Raw genomic sequence first — 20,048 nt, forward strand, 5'->3', positions numbered from 1 at the left:
CTTACCATTCTGTTAGGAAATAACTTCATTGGTTTAAAGGAAATTGGTAAACATTTAGGCGGCCTCGTTCATGTTTTGATAAATCATTTACACGAGTAAATGAACTTATCCAGATGAGTGCACTTACCAGTATAAAATTGTACAATGTTTTATTCAAAAAAGTAATATTCTTGATGGATTTTCCCATCATGTATTAACAATTTTCTGCATGGATTGATAAGCGATTTATCTAAGTCTCAGGAGGGTCTTACTTGCCCAGGCAAATGAACCACTCGAGAATCGTTCTTTTCCATGAAACCCACTAATACTGAAATATAAACACGGATTTATTTTTTTTCCATGGGAGCAACCAAGTTACCCACCCCCACTTCCTTGAAAATGAACAAGGCCATAATAGGGAAAAGAGGTTCAATTTTCTAACTAATGGCATTTTCCGGTTGAGAGGGACATTGTTCAATAGATCCAGTGGCGTATTTCTTTTTTGGTGATCCATAATCAGATGTAGACAGTCATTAGCCAAAAACAACTGTTCAACTACTATACTGGTCCACTTAGCTTCTCCAATTACCCATTACAACTACACTGAACAAAAATTAAAAGAAATCTTGAGAGATTTATGAACAATAAAGAAGTATTAACTATGCTGAACAAGCTCTGAAAGTTCAACTAATAGATGTTGAATGGGAAGCACTTTCAATTGCACAATCTTTTATTGCAAAGGTTACAATATCAAAAATAGACTACCCTTTTATTGTTGGGTGTGAATTTTACATCCGCCAAGCATCACCATGTTTGGAATCTTTCTTCCTCCAGCAGATGTTCCCCAGTGATTCTTATCTTAAGCTCAAGAATTAATTATCTAATACAGACATGGAGGCAAAACTGACCTATTCAATATGCACTGCTGATATGGCTGATGAGATTTCAGAAGCTCGTGGGTCTCCAATTTCTAGACAAACACCTTGAGGATCTTCTCTGACCAACAAGGCTAGGACACCAAGTGAACTCCATGCTTTGGTAACCTTGCTGCTGGACCCTCCAAGTGTGACAGCAAAAATTGCATCAAACCCACCTGCTCCAGGAACCCCGGCTAATAGGACTCCTTCCATGTTCATAGTTGCATCGAGAAGTTGGGTTTGTGATTCAGGTTCTATCTGTAAATATGGGGGTAGAAGAATATTGAATAGAGAGAAGAAATATATAAAAACAGGACATCCACACATTTATGTAAGTGTAACCTAAATTCGTTAGTGCATAAGAGAATTTTCTGTGTATACTCTATTTTTTTTTATCAATAACAGGAGCGTTTCATTAAGATAAGAGGTTAAAATACAAGGGAGGAGAGATAAACTATCTTAACTCCCCAAGGGAGCAGAAAAACATTCAAAAGAAATAGAAAACAGTTACAAGTGAACCCAGAACATAGAATCCCTATGCACCCTTGCCTAGCTAGTCCATTGGCGAAGGAATTCACTTCTCTTTACCCAAATATATTTTATATCAATGTCCTTTGTTTCTGTGCATACTCTATTACCACCATTTTCTACACGTGCATGCTAACCAAATACAGACTAATCAACAACAACCCAAATGCGTGATAATGTCCACAATCAGATTTATGAGGTTTGAGGCACCTTGGTTTATATAGCCCTCCTCCAACCCCAAGACCCCCTAACCCTAGTGAAGACAGGACTCATTCTCAAGTCTCTGCTACGACAAGCCAAGACCTTAGTGACAAGATACTGGCACCTTCATCCCTCTGCATGTTTGGCAACTTTCTATTTCCTTCTACTTCCCAATCTTTGATGGTTATGTTAAACAGTTAAGAGAAGATTGGACCATCCAGAAAAGTGCACATAAGACATCTGAAATTTATTTGAATGGAAAATTGACAATTTTATTTGGGATCAACCATGAGAAATTATCAAACAGCACATAGGCAATAAGATATAGTCTAAGAAGACAGAGTATAAAGTGAACACCTCTAGTAGGGAAGAAATGAAGAAAAAATTGTTGTCATAATTAATTAATTGTTGTTTCAAAACCAGGCCAGATTAGATGGTCAGACTGGGTGAATATATATATATATATATATATATATATATAATTCCTTGATAGTTTGCTAAAACATTGGTTTGTGGGGTCAGACAGGCACAAAAACCAGACTGAACCAAACATGTCCCTAATTTTGATTGGTTGTTCAGTCTGGTATTCAAAACATTGATTTGAATTTTTGTCAAATCATACAGTAATGCACGTTTTATGCAAGATCATGCATGCATGTAAACCCATTTTGAAAAATAATGGGAGATTTCTGCTTATTTTCTCTATTCCTTGATTTCAAGGTTTTCAGAAATTTGAGCATATTTGCAGTATCAATTTTGCATTCTGCAGGCACCTGCCAACAGCAGCTTAATATTTGGAAAATCAAGATAAAAATAACCAAGGAATTCATGCATCAGGAAGAAGGATGGAAGAAACAATCCTCCTTGTTCATTACAAACAAATGGCAAACATATAATTATAGAAGATTAGATTCCCTCTAATTGAGTCCAAGACTAAGATGACTAAGTTAATTTGGCATAATCAAGGAATGCAGTAGATAAGAGTGACAATCTTCAAAGAATCAATTTTTTGCCTGAAATCTTCTGGTTGAGAATCGTCATATATCCCATTAATTGTGCAGGCACATACGTGTATACCAAGATGCATTGAGAAGATATTCCTGTTTCTTACACTGACATGTATTTTCTTTCGAAGAGAAAAACACATACCGGGATTCCTGCTGCCTCACCCATTTGACGCATTTGAAGCCTAATCTCAAGAATAGCATCTCTTGCTCCAATCAAAGCTTTAACAACTGCTTCTCCATATGGTTCAGTTGCTTGCTTCATCCACTGTTCAGAGAAATGGTTCATAAGATCTTATGAAGCATAACATAACAGATATTTTTTTATACCATAAAAAGGACATTTTCAGTCAAAGGAGAAAATGAAGCATCATCTCTCTCTTTAAACCAGAAATATGTGGAGCCAGCTTTAGAAGTGTAGGATTGACTAACCATGCAGAAAGGAAGCCTAGCCAAGAATCATCTGTTAACCAAGTCTGAAAGTCAACCTAGATGCACAAAATAAACAACCTTGACCAAAGCCTCCAACTGTTTCATTCACCAAATTATCACTGCAGCTATTCCATATTATCATGTTTTTACTTTTTAAATATCAATATTTTGTGAAGTTCCAGGTTTAAAAGAAAGATGTCATGAAAAAAATAACATGGAATAGGCTGGAGGTCTGGGTAAAGAAGGCCCATAGAAAATCTGTGTCCCTCTAGGTCCCCCCTGTATTTCAATTTTCATGTTAAAAGGATCAGAGATCATATTTGGTTGGTACTCTAGGGAAATTTGTCTTGCAAAAATCAACTTGAAAGTTGGTGTCAACTTCGTGCTTGCACATCATAAATTTGGAAAGTATGAAAGTTTTGTGACAACTCATAAAAAGCTCCAATATATGATCAAGAGGTTAAAACCCATTCAATCATGTTAACTTTTGGCGTTTGTACTCTCTTGGTGCGACCCACCCAGGGGTGGGTCCTGATGAATGATGATGTAAATATGCAATTTGTGGATACTAGTGGAGGCCCCAGACTGTTTACTTTGATCCTAGGTCTAAAAAGTGTTTTAAAAGCAAGAAAAAAACACAAGGGGTTCCTAGAGATTAAGATGAAAGGCACAGGGCCAGGCATTGCTTGAACAAGGTGAGGCTACTTTTTACACAACAGTTAATGAGAAACTTTATATATAAGAATATACAAACTTAAATTCTAAATATTTCAAAAAGCCTATTAGATCACTTGATTAAAATATAAAATTATTAACATGAAACCTTGTATATGTTCAACAGTTCAAGTCCTACATAGGTTAAACTGTTTATACTCTAAACATCACAGGTCAGCCTGCAATATACTAAATTACCTATTCAGCATCAAACTAATGGTTAATTCATGTCATGTGTGGTGCATCCCCCAAAATGAGCCTCACTTGTGAGCCCAACAGTGGGTGCAAGTAGTCCATAATATAAAAAACCATCATTTTCTGTTCTCTGATCCCCAATCCTAAAATAGAATGAAGTGCAGCCAAAAATAATAAAACCAACCCCCTTATATATATAATGCAACTAGGAGAGGGACGAATACATTGAACATTTGATATGCATTATTGAGTGTTTGAAGCACACCCAGAAAATCTAGATTTGTTTGCTTTCACTTTCACATCTATGAGTACACCCTAACTTATAATTATCACTATAGGCATATTTATGTGTCTAGTTTTGATTTTCAGACCTTGAATTTTGGTTCTAGGTTAGCAATTCTTTAGATGATGATAAATTGCATTATATTTGTAGTTCTTGTAGTGTTTTAAAAGCAAGAGACACAAGAAAATATTAAGTGCTATATAGCATCCACGGTGCAAGATACAAGGTGAGATGCATGCCTGGGTGAAGCAAGACACAAATTTTTGAAAAATAAAAAGAAAACATTAATACAAAAAATATAACCTGAATTTTAAAAGAAATTAAATGTTTCAAAAATCTTATTAGCTCAATTCAAAATACATAAGCAAAATATATAAAAAAAAATTCAAAGTGAAAGTGAACAGATGTGGATTGTACCAAAGTGCTTCAAGCACTCAACAATTCCTTTTTTTGCAAATTAGATGAAAGTAGTAGGATGTACTCATCAGGAAAATCTAGATTCTGGTCAGTAGCATTGCCTTTAAACCCCCTTACATATATGGTTTTGTTTGGACTTGCCTCAAGGGGCCTTGAAGAGATATTGATGTAAGGGTCCCAACCTCAAAGGATTAAGAATATAAGACGCCTAACATCACACCACTGCTTTACTCTAAGTAATGCAACTAGGAGATAGACAAATACATTGAGCATTTGATATGCACTGTTGAGTGTTTGAAGCACATTGGGGAAATCTAGATATGTTTGCTTTCACTTTCCTTCTCCTGTATCTATGAGTACAATGATCTTATGAATTACCTGTTCACATCTGTGGCTGCTGCAATTATTGATGACACATTCGTATGTTTCCCACTGACTTTCTGCAAGCTTGCTCAACAATTTGAGTTGTCCTTCAAGTGCCGAATTTGCCTCTGCTAATCTTCTCCATGTGTATGAAGATTTCTGAGGATCAGATGCCTGCCACTTCTTCACAGCACCTACCATTGATGGTGTGGATGATCCTCCAGTTCCTGGCTCCCCAAGTAGCTGCAGAAAAACATCCCCATTCCTAAGCATCTTAAGATAGGTCTTGCCATGAACAAAGAAAGCTTCTTAACAAGCAAACTCTACTTTTGGGGGAAAAAACTGTCATATATTTTGATATTCTTTTCCCAAATAACTCCACAAGAGAACATTTAAGAATTGTCATATTGGAAACTTGCTGGAAGAAGGAAATACTCTAAGATCTGTTGCATGTATGGTAGATATCTTGCTAAAGCTAACCATTTGATGTCACTCACCAGGAAGATGTTTTAGATCAAACAGGATTTTTATATTTGTCTACAACACTATTAAATAATAAGACCTTTCCAGAAATACAATAAACTGGTTGGTTAGATCATCCAATCCAATCAACGAAAATACCTAAGGACAAGTGGCATTCTCCCAAACATGAATACATACATTGGCAAAGGTTATTATGTTAAGTTGTTACAGCCTTTGAAGACTGCAGCAACAATGGTTATTTTGACATGGAGAGATGACATGGCAGACCCAGACAATCTGAGTCAGGCACATGAATACTGTATCTTTCTATATTGACGGGACCAATCACTTCCCCCTTAATTTTCTTTCTTAATATCACAGGTTTGAAAAGGACAATTCTTTTCCAATAAGCAGTCTGGGAGATGGCTATTGTTGTAAACTCATCACACAAAGAGGGTATAAATAGCAAAAACAGCAAGGTCTGTTTAGACATTTGATAGTAACTATTCTTCCAACAACCTTGTACAAGCTCCAGAATGGAGGAACTTTGACTTTCAACATAGGCAGAGAGAAGAACTAGACCAATACAAGGTGGGGTTGAGGGTTTAACCTAGGGTAAGAGGAGAAAAAGACAATTCTGGAACTGCAAAGTTTTTTTTTTTTAAGATAAGTTTACTGAGGCATACACTTCACTGACACACTTCATGATCATGCTCAGTCTTCATATTTGTGCCTCAAGGCACTGCTTCAAACACATTTAAATGAGTGATATGCAAATATAGAAAGTATCAGTATACTCACAAGTGTCATCAAGGGTGGTAAGCAGAAATGAGTCTTTTCATGATCCCATTTCCCCTTTATAACATCAGTGATAACTTCCTTTAATGGATTTCCTTTCACTGCTTCCTGTAGGCAAATAAAAAAGAAGTATGCATAATTTCCAGTGTAAGTAAGAACAGATTGTTATCATTTATGCAGAAGTGAGCATTAAAAAAATCTCTATACCAACTGTTTCATCACATCTTCTTGACAAATAGAATAGAAGAATTCTTTTTCTGACAAAATGCAAACAAGCTACAGCAAAATGTCCATCTTGGTGGTGGCCAATAAACAAGAAACTTAAAGCATGAGATGCTGTGGAATTTTCCAGAGAATAGGACTAGCAGAATACTAAGATATTTGCAGAACATAGTCAATCATAGAGGCTTAGATGGTATCTCTTTGCTAAATAAAAAAATAATCAAAACTAAATATCTCCTAATTTCAGCAGTTCAAAATGTCCCAATTTCCTAACATTTTCTCAACAATGGAGATTAAAGAAATCGTTTTCCCAGGAGGGGGGTTTCCATGGTGATTATTATGCAGGAAAGGTCACAACCTAATTCTTGGGAAAATTTTGCTCAAAGTTTTGGAAATAGTGCAAAACTTGCCAGTTTGAGGAAGTATCAAGGATAGTGAAAATTTTCTGTGGAATATCAGGAAATGTTAATACAGACATATTTAAGAAACAAAACACTACAAAAATAACAATAATATGACAGATAGAAAACTGCCAAATATTTGTGGAAACTGGTATTTTTGGTGTCAAAAACATAATTAAGTTCCTTGCTGTACATTGTCATATTGAATATATGAAACTTAACTGCTTAAGTGCTTAACACTGTTCATTAAAAAAAATCTCCTATTGTAACAATGTCTAATAACAAACACTAGAACCTATAAGATGGATAAAAGCAAATCAATACTTGGATTGATGCTTATTTTTGTAAATTTCTGCTTTTGCACTTTGTTATAAAAATAAAGAAAAGGCTACAGCCTCAAAAACCTTGGGGAACAGAACCAATAGCTATGATTAAGACAAACACAAATTATATAACTGTATATACTTAAAATTCTGTAAAGCCTTTCACAACTATATGGGATTGACCACATGAAACCTGTTTTTCCATTCAACTCTATCAAGATACCCTTCCCAGCCTTTGCATTAGAAATTCGTACAGATGGGCTACTAGAAGCATGCCAGAAAAGGTAGCACATGTGCAGAGGTAATTGTGTGATTACAGAAGAAGTAACAAATATATTCTTAAGTTAAGCATTGCATCCATATAGCATCTTGTTGGTTTTCTTTTTTTTTTTATATTATTTTTTACCCATAAGGGAAACTTTATAAAAGAGAGCAATAAAAAATAAGAACATTCATCCAGTCCTCCTTAGGAAAGGACAAGAATAAAGACTGCCTTGGACAAATCGAGGGTAGCCGACCAATACAACTGATACAAAATTCATATCAAGCTATTTCAGAAAAGATGATCCCCATGCAGCTTTCTCTTCCAATGCAACAGATTTCTGATCCAAATATTGACCTCTAGATGATTATTAACATTCAACATATCATTCTTTTTCAGACAACCAAATAGGAGAAAGAATACTACAGCATACAGAGAGGGACACAGAGAAAGAGAGAGAGAGAGAGAGAGAGAGAGAGAGAGACCTGAGCAGAAGAAAGAACCCCTGGTGAAAACCGAACATAACGTTGACTGCCATAGACTGCAGCACTGACATCAAAACCACTTCCCACTTTGCCCTGAGCAATACAATGAGCACTTTGGGCTATCACATGCACCAAATCAAGATCTTTACTGTCTATCATTTGTTGATTTACAGTTTTAATTGAAAGTGGAAGGTCCACAACTCCAAGGTACCGAAGCAAAGCTGCAACCACTGCAGTTGTCATTGCAGCAGATGAGCCCAATCCAGTTTTTGCTACTTCAGGCTTGCACTTCGCCCCATCAGATCCCTCTGCATTGAAGGTTATTGACGAAAAGGGTGGAAGAGAAGCCAATGATTCAGGTGTCAAAGGCAGTTTGTATGCTTCAATCTAACAAGCAAAAGCACAACATATTTACAATCCAGTTTGCAAGTATGTAGTAAAAACACGGTTGCAAAGATACAGTACAAATAGGGATTTCATCAAAGCAATCAAATAACAGAAAGAAAATAAGGCCTTAAATTCTTATAAATAGATAAAAATAATTTGCAAAACATATCCAATATGTGATTACTTAGGACAAAAAGAATTAATTCCTCTTTTTCTGCTTCAAATAAACAACAGAAGAAGCATCTAAGTTTCATATATCAGAAATATAGGCACTATATGTGGGACCATGATGTAGGACAAGCTCAATTCAAGTCCTTTGAATTTTTTTTTGATCAGCAAATAATTTTATTTTATTAACTGGTTATGTGTGAAAAGCATTACAATTTGATGACCAGGGTGTTTCCCCAAACATATATGCTAGGTAACAAAGAAGCCCAAAACAAGTGCTGCCTTGCTGTCCCTTGTTTAGCAAGGGAGACAACAGCTAACCCTTTTGCACTCCTTCTAACCCACTTGAATTAAGCATTTAACTCTCTTGCAATCCTTTCAACTTCCATGTATACATCTCTTTTGAGAGTCCAAGGGATATGTTGATTACCTCTAGCCCATGGAATGATTACTTTTTGAATCCTTTGAAAAAAACTTTATAGCCGCTGATGACTGCAGTGGCTTCTTGAAGGAACAAGAAGAGAGAGAGAGAGAGAGAGAGAGAGAGAGTACCTCAAATCACTCACAAGATACCTAGAAAATCACTAGGGTATGGGAATCACTCACCATAATTGGCATAAGCTCAAGAAAAATTAATAAACTTCACTGATCCTTGTGTAAAATATCCATGTATATTTTATAGACTCTAAACTCATAAGAATCGTGGTAGGACTCAAAACAAAACTGTAGACTCATAAAAAACCCTATGCAATGCTTCCCCATCCATCTTTGCACTGGCTCGAGACAGAGATGCCAGAATTTGTGACTATTATAAGGTGAATGCAAATCAAATTATTTGGACCCCAAGCCTAAGAAGAAATGTGAATGACTGGGACCTTGACTTTTTGGTTTCTATGATGCATTCATTGGAGCAGATCAAACCACAGCACAGCCACTGGTAGAAGACAAGCTTTGGTGGCTGACTCAGGAGCAATCTGTTCCCGCCCCCCTTGGATGATAAAGGTTTCCCCAAAGACTATATTCTATGTGCTGAGAAGGAAAAGTATGGTCATTGTCAATCAATGCTCCCTTTATGGGATGGCTGAGGAAAGTATCCGGCATACCCTAGTCAACTAAAGCTTTTTTCTTTTTTATCAATAACTGCATCATTTCAATTCATTAGCTTTCCTTCAATTACAAGAGTTCCCAGAATCCTAGTAAACTACAGCTTCTCTTATGGTTTACAGCTCCATGCTTTGCAACTGTTTGGAATGAGTTGGATTACCTCCCCAACTTGGGATAGTATTCTGTGGGTTGATAATTTTGCTATGTAATGCCCTTATATTTTCTTGATCTTTTTTGTAATCAGCTCAGGAAGCCTCTCCCTCAACAGCCTCAAAAAATCCTAGTAGGACTTGAACTGAATTGTCATTATCTTATTTCAATTCAAGTCTCAATAGCTCTTATTCTACTTATGTAAATGACTCAAGCATTAAACATAAACACACTATAACTGGACAAACCAGACCCTATCATTGGACCCCACAGAAAAAGTGTAAATGACAAAAATACCCCTACTGTTCAAAAATACAGAAACGCGTAAAATTTCACAAAATTCCAATTCTGACTCTTCAGCTTCTGCATCAGACCAACTCCTTTGGTACAAACTGATAGGACTGGAATTACTGATAAAAAAAAAAACTGATAGGACTAATGACCCAAGTAACTGCCATGCAGACCTGTATGTATGCTTGTATTAAGTTAAAAAGCAATTCACTTTTTATTTCTTTTTTTTTATTTTTTTATTTGTTTTAAAGAAATATAAAGTAGACTTGGATTAAATCTGAATCTGATCCAGGTCTGCATGATCTGAACCTATGCAGATATCCCTATATCTGATTGGATTCGAATTTCAATTTTCACTAATCACATTGGATTCGGATGTGGCTGGATCCAATTTGAATCTAACCCGACTACAGCTGTAGACCCAAGTATAAGTCTAGGAAGAATGAACCAATGATGGGATAGGAAAAGTGTAAAGATGATTTTAGGACTATAGCTATACACCCTAATTACAATAGCTGTACACATGACCATTTTAGATGGATTTAAAGGTAAAGGTACAACACTAGTTCATTCTTCCTAGAATGAACACAAAGGTATGACCTTCATGTTAGTAAGATGATATTTTAACTGATTAAGCTAACAAGCCTTTTGAAGTATTTTATTTTTTTCATAATTTAGATTTACATATTCTTCTATATAAAATTTTCATTTGTTTTCCCCTTTTTTATGTTGTTACCGATTAGAACTTCATTTGTTTTCCTATTCAAAAGTGGAACCTCACTTCATTCAGGCACACACCTTTCCTGGTGCTTTAGTTGCACCTCTTGCTTTTAAAACATTGTTAAGCAAACCTTTTTATTTTATTGTGGTCATTTATTGTAAACAATTTTATAACCAAACCATTGTCATACACCTATGAAGAGAAGAAAATACCATGTTGATACATGCAATAAAAAGGGTAGCTTACCTGGTTACGGTATGAATAGAAATCATTACAGCCAAGAATTGTAATGTCAAGACCTGCATTGCCACTCTAACTGAGACATCATGTTCTTCAAGTCATTCAATTTTTTTTTCCGTTGTAGGATTGACTATGAATAATGCACAAATGTTACCTTGCAAAAGTAGCTTGTGTAGCAAATCTTTCTTATTCTTGTCAACTAATATTGCATTTGCAGTGGCTACACTGTATTGTACAGCTTGTTCCACAAAAGGGTTGCTCGAGTCCCTGAAATCTTAAGGTAATAGTAGCTTTATTCTCAAGAATGTATTATTATTTCCCATTTCTAAAACAACTAAAATGTTTCCTCATACCATTGCTAAGGTAAAACAAACAATCAAAACCTCAATGCCAGTGCTTGCATCTCGGATTTGTTTAGTGATCCTATAATTTATTCCAGGCTATATATACATGCACTATTACATACATAGGTGCACATGTATACATGTAGATGGACTTGTATGTTGGTAGAAAAACAGTAAGAGATATTTTTAATTAAATGGGTAGCCATTAACATCTTTATTAATTAGCAAGAAAAAGAAAGTACATAGTCCCCAGCACCACTTTCTAGTTTTGCATATGCAAAAAACATGTTGTTCCAATATATATAGGAGAACCTGATGGGAACTTGCCTTGAGGAGACATGCTGGAGAGTTAAATGTTTCAGTGACATTTTGTATGAAATTTCCCTAGACAGTTGAGGAGATGTTAATTTCACGTCTGTCCAAGCCTGAAAGATGTCCAAAAAAATCATGAAAGCTATAATACTGTGGTAACCTCTATCCTTAACAAGGTTGCAACATCTTGATAATTATCTTTTTAGAGAATCAAAATAAGCCTAACAAACCTAGTTCTGATTAATTAGCTCATCAACCTTTATTAGCAAACAAAAAGAAATGTAAAGAGAAAGCATAAATAGTTTTATTACATCCATAGCAATAATGAAAGAAAGGTTAAAGATCCCTAAATCATTTTCTTAATTTCTTAGGGCAGGATAGCCAATAAAATGTTGTATGTTACATGTCAAAGTGTATTAGTGTTAGAACTACCAGGAAATTAGCAACAAACAAAGTGGTAGAGCAATTGAGGAGTCATGGGTAATGGTTTAGAAATGTTGACATATTCCCACAGCATATTTCTATTTCTATAGGTACCAACACTAAATATTAATGGAACTGACATAATGGAGGAGTACAGATGACGGTACTATAACTGTATAACATGATGGGCTAACAATACTTCAATAGTATTGCAGATACATGGAACAATAGTATTATTGACTGCCTAATGGAGATGATGGCCACATTGAGAAAGCTCAAATGTTTTTGGTTGTGATCTTAAATCTAAGCTTTTGTTTGTGTGATAGATTATTTGGTTGATCTATTAGAATCATTTGCATGGTCTATAGATTTTAATTTTGCTTGAACATGCTCTGTTATGTAATTTTAACTCTTAAAATTTATAAACAACTTTGTAGTATATTATTTTGTTTATTAATCTTAGTTTCCTGGTTGTGTTTGATGGTTTAGAAATAAGATAATAAATTAAAGGGTGCATATATGATTTTTTATCATTAAATTGTATATTTCTGCATATTTCAAAATGTTTTCACCATGTCTATAAGTTCTACAATTTCCATATGACATTTTGAACATATTTCCTATATTTGGATGACCAATATTTCCATCAAAGTTGACATTTTAATATAATATTTTAATCACTAGTACACATCTAGTATCAACCAAAGAGGTAGTTGTTAAAATCCAATAGTACAAATTCTGGCTAGGGTGAAAATTGCATGATACACATAAAAGAACATGAAGTGGGATTATATTTAGGAGAGGCACTAGAACTCTAAGATGAAACTGGTCTATTTTGATCTCAATGGAAAAAAAAAAAAAAGACTCCAACTTCCCCACAACTTGTTTATTTTCTCAGAAATAACTGCTCAGTGATCAGTGGGTTAGTGGTTAGCATGATGAAGACAGGATTCTTGCTCCATTAGAAATAATTATTATATGGATTGAGATTAAGCGAATTTGTTTTTTACTCCTAAGCCAAGTCTCCCATTAATTTGTCACCTTATAAACCATGAATTTCATAATATGTGGCTCCCATTTCACGAAATGACATGAAAATCCAAGCATATCCTCGATCTTAGGTTAGGAATCAAATTCACCTAATAAGTACAAAATCTAACTTCATACAGGAAATTCAAATGAATTTCTAAGATAGCCATGTAACTAACAACCTCTAAGCTGATATCTAAGTTTTGCCTTACCTTCCCCACCCAAAAAGAGAAAGAGTCCATGATTTCAGGAACCCATGAAACAGAAAAAAAAAAGAGAAACATTTTCTAAAAACAATCAAATATAAAGACATTAAAAAAAAAAAAAAAAAGAACACGCACCCAGGCCCAGCTTTCTGGCTCGACATCTTCGTAAATTGGCTTCACAATAGCATAGAAACGAGCATTTGTGCTAAGGACGAGTCCAGCATTTGGCCTCTCCAGAATTAGGTAACCCCCAGTCATCAAAACCTTCCCAGGAGCGGATGCAACTCTATAACAATATCAACATCAATAACAATAAAAATTAGCCATTCAGATACAACTATCATGGTTTGAACATATTTATGGGGAAAAAAAAAAAAAGACAAGCAACCAAATACAGAAACTACAAAAATTTTGTCCACTTAGAAGACCAACTTACACAGCCATTTCTCTTTACTTCTCGATTCCGATTGTGGACTTAAATCCTTACCAATTTGTAGCTGGCCTTTTGTCTCTTACCTACGGACCAATTCAACCTGGAAGAGTCTAACCAAATCAGCGATTCCAAATAAGAAAAATTCCAGGTGGAGCAGATTACTGATGACACTCTGAGGTAGCTCTTAAAAACAAAAAAGAAAAACAACTAGACAAATTAAAAAACAATTATTTTCATCGGGAACTTATGCGAATCGGGAAACTGAGACAGATTCTATGACTGTAATCAAAGAAAAAAAAAGAAAAACGAAAGCTTTTCTAAATGCAACAGATTGATCCTCGATTAAAAAATTATGCCTGATCATTTTCAATCGAGTTAGGGTTCACGAGAGGAGAAATAAAGAGCGATGTGAGCTACTTTACCAGCAGGCAAGGACGAAAGGGAAACTGAGAGAGAGGAAGATCCAGCAAATGGATCCCGCTGACAGGAGGAGTGAGGAAGTTGTTGGCGCCTATTTTCTTTGGATCCGCTGCTGACCTTGACAAACGGAAAAGGACCGTTGAGTCCATGGCTTCAACTTGCTGTACCAATTTGACTCTTGCTCCGTTTCAACTTCCAACTTCCAAAGTTTCCACATCGAAGATATCAATCAAGGAACGCCCGATCAACGTGGGCTATGGGTATAAAAATAAATAAATAAATAAATAAATAAAAATAAAAAAGTGGGCTATGGATATCTGGTAGATTCCAATCTGACGCTAAATCTTCCTCATTGTGGGGACCAGTTATTTGGGCCTAGGCTAAGATGTTGGACCCATTAATACCGTTCCACTTTGGGCTCATACATAGGTTTTCTAGTTTTCTTATAATTTTTATATAAATAAATTAATTACAATTTATCCGTCAATCTTATTAAGGTTATATTATCAAAAAATAATTTTAAATTATTATTTATATAAATAATATAATTGAATCAATTGGGATGGGATGTATGTTTTGTCTGGATTAAATAATCGGTTCAAAAAAGATAGAGGCTGCCAACCAAACCCAAGAGAGCTGAGAATCCAGATTCCACTCCCTCTTCCCGGTCAGCTGGTTCGTGTCCTGAAGAAGTTTGAGAGCATGATTTAAAATACATTGAAGCAACGTTTTAAAAAATGATCTAGAAATGGAACTGTTCTGATCATTAGTTTTTAGGTCAACGGTTTGATCATTGAGTTTGAATGGATGGCCCGTTTTGATAAATAAATTAAAAAATAAAGAATAATTAAAAATAAAAAACGGACAAAAACGTTGAACGAATCAACAGTTTGAAGATCAACAATTTATTAACTTTTTCAATAGTTTTTTTATCAAAATCGGATTTTAAATAAAATAAAACCAATTGCCTAAATGGTTCCCGATCCAAACGGTCCAACCGTCTGAATCAACTGCCATTCAAAAACCTGGCATTGAAGGATTAGCCAAGTTGCCTTCAAAAACCTTTACATTTCATTTGAGCCATATGCACCAGCAAAAGGTCATAAAGATTGAGTTGAGTAATTATTAACAAATAACCAAGTTAAAAAAAGAAAAAGAAAAAAAGAAAAACAATTTGTCATTGACGACAACTGATCAAGCCTCAGGCTTGCTTAGAGGTGAAGCGAAACAAACAGGCCTAGATTCGGGACAAAACAACATATCGGGCTTGATTAAAGAAATGTATAATTATTTTTTCATGGCTTGTTTGGCTCAACTGCTATTTGAAATCAATTATTTTTGTAAGTACTGTTTAAAATATGTCAATTGGACGTAGATTAATTCTTTTTCATCATCATCTAAACTTAACCTTAGTCCAAAATTACATGGGGTTGTCGCTTTCTGTCCCGTGCCATTTCCATGTTGGATCACATGCGCTTAAATCATTTCTTATTATTTTTATTCATATTCTTTTTGCTTTGTCCTTGAATCTTTTGCCTTTTTCAACTTTTAACATATTATTTTTTCTTAGGAAATTTCAGTATAAATTAATTATTTTTTTATTCAAGATGGCAATTATTAACAATACAAATGCCACCAAATCAATGGTTAAAAGTAAAAGAAATAGAATAATCTTTTAAAAGTTGATATTTTTAATATATTGGATTGTATCAAGGTTTTAAAACTGAATTGGACAATAAATTGGTCAGGGGTCCTGCTATCGGGTCGAATAATCCGATCATTCGAACCATATAGATCGCCCGTTCTAACGAAGGTTCTAAGCTAAAATAAAACCAATCACCTAATCGATTCCCAATTTTTCCGGTCCGACCATCTGGTCTGATCCGGTGTATATTTCTAAAAATCGAGTATTCCTTCTAATTTCTCGCAAGCTAAATTAGAGTCTGAAGAGATGAGACTCTCATATTCCAAATGTGATTAATATTTAATACACCCATATTGTTCTCAACTATTAGGCCTATTTTCCAAGTTAAACCAAACAGCAAGAAGATTGGAAAAATGATATTTTGCCATTTCTAAGAAAAATACTTCAATTTGTTTTGTTTTATGAGCAATAAAATGCTGGTTAGAGTAAAATCATGAGTCCTAACAATGACAAGCAGCGGATGTCGTAAGGTATTTGAAAATGAGGCTGACTTTTGATGTGTTGCTCATGTTTTTGGCCGCCTGTGACTTTTAAGGTTCATTGTCCTCTTACCTCTGAATATCTAATTCCTTTTCTTTCTTTCTCTCTCTCCCTCCATCATCCCGTAAATTTTCAGGGCCTGATTTGGGATTTTGTGTTTAGGCCCGACATGGGCCTAAGCTTGCATCAGGCCTGGATTCTCGGTTTGATTCAGGTTTGGGTTATACTTGGCTATAGCTAATGAGATTTCGGTTCTCCTTAACGAAGATATCCATGTTTTTTTATACTCAGTGTTTCTCTATAAAAAGTTGCAGGCGTGGTGATTCAAACTCGGATCACGAGAGCGTGTCCAAAACCTACAGCTTAAATGCAATTCTAAGCCACTAATCCACATTTGTCCTTGTAAATAACAAATAAAATAAAATAGATTTTATTAACTTTCGTCTCTATATGCGAATTTTTCAATCTCTATTACCCAAAAAAAGACTATTTTATATACTAATACAATAAATAATCTATCAAATCCATGTTTATATAAAAAGATGAATTTTAATATAAAGAAAATTATACAGATAAAATATTAAGAATAAGACAACTATTTTAATACTTAAAATTTATAAATTTGCAAATGATATGAATATTAAAATTATTATATATTTTTACAAATTATTAATTAATATTTTAATTTATATTAATAAATAATAACAACATATTTATTATTTATAAAAAAGAAAAATATCATTTATAAAATATTTAAGACTATAACATTAATTTGAATTTATCAAATCCATTAATCTACATTTATTTCAAAAAATTATTTTTCATATTAGAAAAATAATGTAAATAAAATATTAATAAAGGAATGATTGTTTTAATAATTAAAAATTATGAATTTTTATATGATATATATTATAAATTTTAACAATTTTGATATACTTTAAGTTAAGATTAGATTTTTATAAATTATTAATTAATATTTTAATTGTATTTGAGAGTTTAATATTTAGTTGATTTTTTGTTAATGTTAAAAAATTAAAAAATAAAAATAATAGGTGCATATGTTTAGTGCCTTGGACTTTTGATTGATGCATTGTGAATAAAATTATATGATATCTATGCATCCTGATGTATTAATTATAATATATTTCTTCATATATATCACTAAAATATACATTTCCTATGTATTTATATACTATTTTGATTATTTTGATATTAAATTTGATGATATTATTATATTTATGGAATTTATATGTATTTTCTTAGCGTATCCATGCATTTTCATATTTTTCGTCCGTATCCATGCATTTCTGATGCTGCGCAATCTGGCTACTCCTAGCTGAAGGTGATTTGGCTTCCAGTAAACGGCGGACGTAGAGGATCTGCACAGAAAGAATTAGAGAACCCAGGGGTGCTTACCCGACGAGGTTGCTCCGATGCTTAAGTCAGTATGTGTGAGCTAAGAGTAATTAAAGAGCAAAAGAGCTAGTAAACAGTAATTGCGTGTGTAGCTTGGGCCCCTGGAGGGAGGCCTTTATATAATGGAGTCCAAAGCATATCCATATCTATATCTGAGTTGTTTGATGCGGTACCCGGTACCGATACTTTAGTCATTGCTTATCTCTCTTATTGTAAGATTTAAAAAAAAAAAAAACCGACAGAGGAGGCTTCCAATCAGAAAGACAAAATAGAGAATAACTCTGAAATTTGGCCATTAGAAGATAAAATCACATCCATCAGAGAGAACTCCCAACTCTTGTAGAGCTTCCTACACCACCATTTCCAAGAGTGCCAAAGAACAATAGTGCAGCGAAGCAGGATGTAATTATTGTAAGATAACTTCTCCCTGATCTCTCTTGTTGTATTTAGTTATTATACTCTATATTTTCTTTGCGTTTTTAGAACTGAACAAATATTATATTGTTAATCAAACTTAGTGTATTAAGAAAGTCCTTGTTCTTATCATTTCCTACCATAAAATCAGGTGCCAATGCTGGTTTGGAAGATTTCTCTCTTTATTTTTCATGCTTGGGAGAGTACAATTATTTTTATTTTTTTTAGGCTCAGTTTGGAAATTGTACTACAAATCCTTGTATTTTGTATGTATTTGTATTTGTACTCTTTCCAAACTAAGCCTTAAGTAACATGTTCCTGTCTTCTTGCACGACACACCAATTATTTGTAAATGGATACTTGAAAGCCAGAGGCTGATGGAATACTTTAAAAAAATCCTTAAAACTTAAGCGGAGGATATTTGATGTCATTCTATATATGTACACCTGCTTCTATATAAGTGGATGTTTGTAAATGACTACTATACACCAATTGTTTGTAAATGGCTACATGGAAAGAGGGGAGGTGATTGATCCTCTCAAAGTCTCACTACGATGCTTATATAGACATACTCCTCCTCTCAGTTCTCACACATGTGGTTAATTATTTTTAAATTAAAGGAAAGTTGTCTAAAACTCACCACGAGTTTTCAACCTTTCCCTTAAACTCACCACAACTTTTTCAAAATGTCTAAAACTCAATGTCAAGAAGTTTTTATTTTCCAAAACTCACCTTCTGTTAGTGCACTGCTTCTTAATAGAGGTGTCTATGTCAGCATAAATAACAATTTTCATGACCAAATTACCCTTGAATGATGAGTTAGAGGAAGAATGGTCCTTTTAGTTTTCAATTTTCTTGTTTTTTCCATTTTTTTGTGTTTTGTTATAATTTTCAATATTTTTTTATAATGTTTTTTTTACATTGTCTATTTTCTACATTTCTATAAATTTTCCTATATTTTTTTATTTATTTGTAATTTTTGCATTTTTCTATAATTTTTTGTGTTTTTCTACAATATTTATTTATTTTTATTTTTTTTTCAATTTCTATAGTTTCTATAATTTGAAAATAATTTTTTATTTTGTTTGTAATTTCTATAGTTTTTATAATTTTTTATAATTTCTATATTTTTATGTATTTTATATTTGAAAATATTTTTTGAACTTTTTTCCTTTTTTTCATGTCTAAATATTAAAATGGTAATATATTAACACTTGTTAGTCTCTTTAACGTCAAGTTAGTGGCATGATGAGTTTTAGACATTTTGAAAAGTTGTGGTGAGTTTAAGAGAAATGTTAAAAACTCATGGTGAGTTTTAGACAATTTCCCAAAATTAAATCATAAAAAATCCCAAATCCATACTTACATATTACAACTAGCGGGGACTTGTGCGTTGCACAAGATTTGTTAAAGAAAGCTAAACAATAAAACACATAAGAGTACACAATTGTTTTATATTTCTAACTTTTTAAAAAATGATTAATTATTTATATTTTATAATACTTTTAATAACTTTTTACAATACAAAAATAAAAATAATCTATTTCAGTTAAGCATGTTCATCGAACTGATGAAACCAACCAACCCAACCAACTCGACCTGAATTGCTCAGTATCTAATATTTCCAGTTGAAATTGGGATAAGTTTCATTGTAGCCATTTGTAAATTGACCAAAATCGAATGACCCAATCATAGATATATATTGATATTTTTATATTTTAAATATAATTTTTTAATACAAGAAAGTGGGAAAATTCCCATATTTCTTATTCTCAAATATTTTATATTATAAATTTAATTTTTAATAATATTAATGTAA

The 20,048-nt window shown here is 33.6% G+C and overlaps 1 protein-coding gene across 1 annotated transcript; it reads right to left on the reverse strand.

Annotated features, from left to right (window-relative positions):
- Window positions 1-613: 613 nt before the first annotated feature.
- Window positions 614-14,470, reverse strand: LOC148879605 (GHMP kinase family protein). The gene is made up of 11 exons (XM_088961176.1): window positions 14,217-14,470; window positions 13,798-13,894; window positions 13,497-13,647; window positions 11,719-11,816; window positions 11,202-11,314; window positions 11,054-11,106; window positions 7,987-8,373; window positions 6,297-6,401; window positions 5,049-5,276; window positions 2,775-2,897; window positions 614-1,154 (listed from the first exon to the last, which is right to left on the reverse strand). Exons 2-11 carry the CDS (start codon window positions 13,803-13,805, stop codon window positions 888-890), a joined length of 1,533 nt encoding a protein of 510 aa, XP_088817302.1. The 5' UTR covers window positions 13,806-13,894; window positions 14,217-14,470; the 3' UTR covers window positions 614-887.
- Between the last annotated feature and the right edge of the window lie 5,578 nt (window positions 14,471-20,048).

Source organism: Nelumbo lutea, chromosome 1, assembly GCF_056320005.1.
Source record: "Nelumbo lutea isolate HS-2025 chromosome 1, American lotus-T2T, whole genome shotgun sequence".
Classification (NCBI taxonomy): domain Eukaryota; kingdom Viridiplantae; phylum Streptophyta; class Magnoliopsida; order Proteales; family Nelumbonaceae; genus Nelumbo; species Nelumbo lutea.

Coding starts and splice junctions, on each gene's coding strand:
- LOC148879605 (XM_088961176.1), bottom strand. Junction 11,315..11,718: donor CTCCAGCATGTCTCCTCAAG/GCAAGTTCCCAT, acceptor TTAAGATTTCAG/GGACTCGAGCAACCCTTTTG. Junction 8,374..11,053: donor TCTATTCATACCGTAACCAG/GTAAGCTACCCT, acceptor TTTGCTTGTTAG/ATTGAAGCATACAAACTGCC.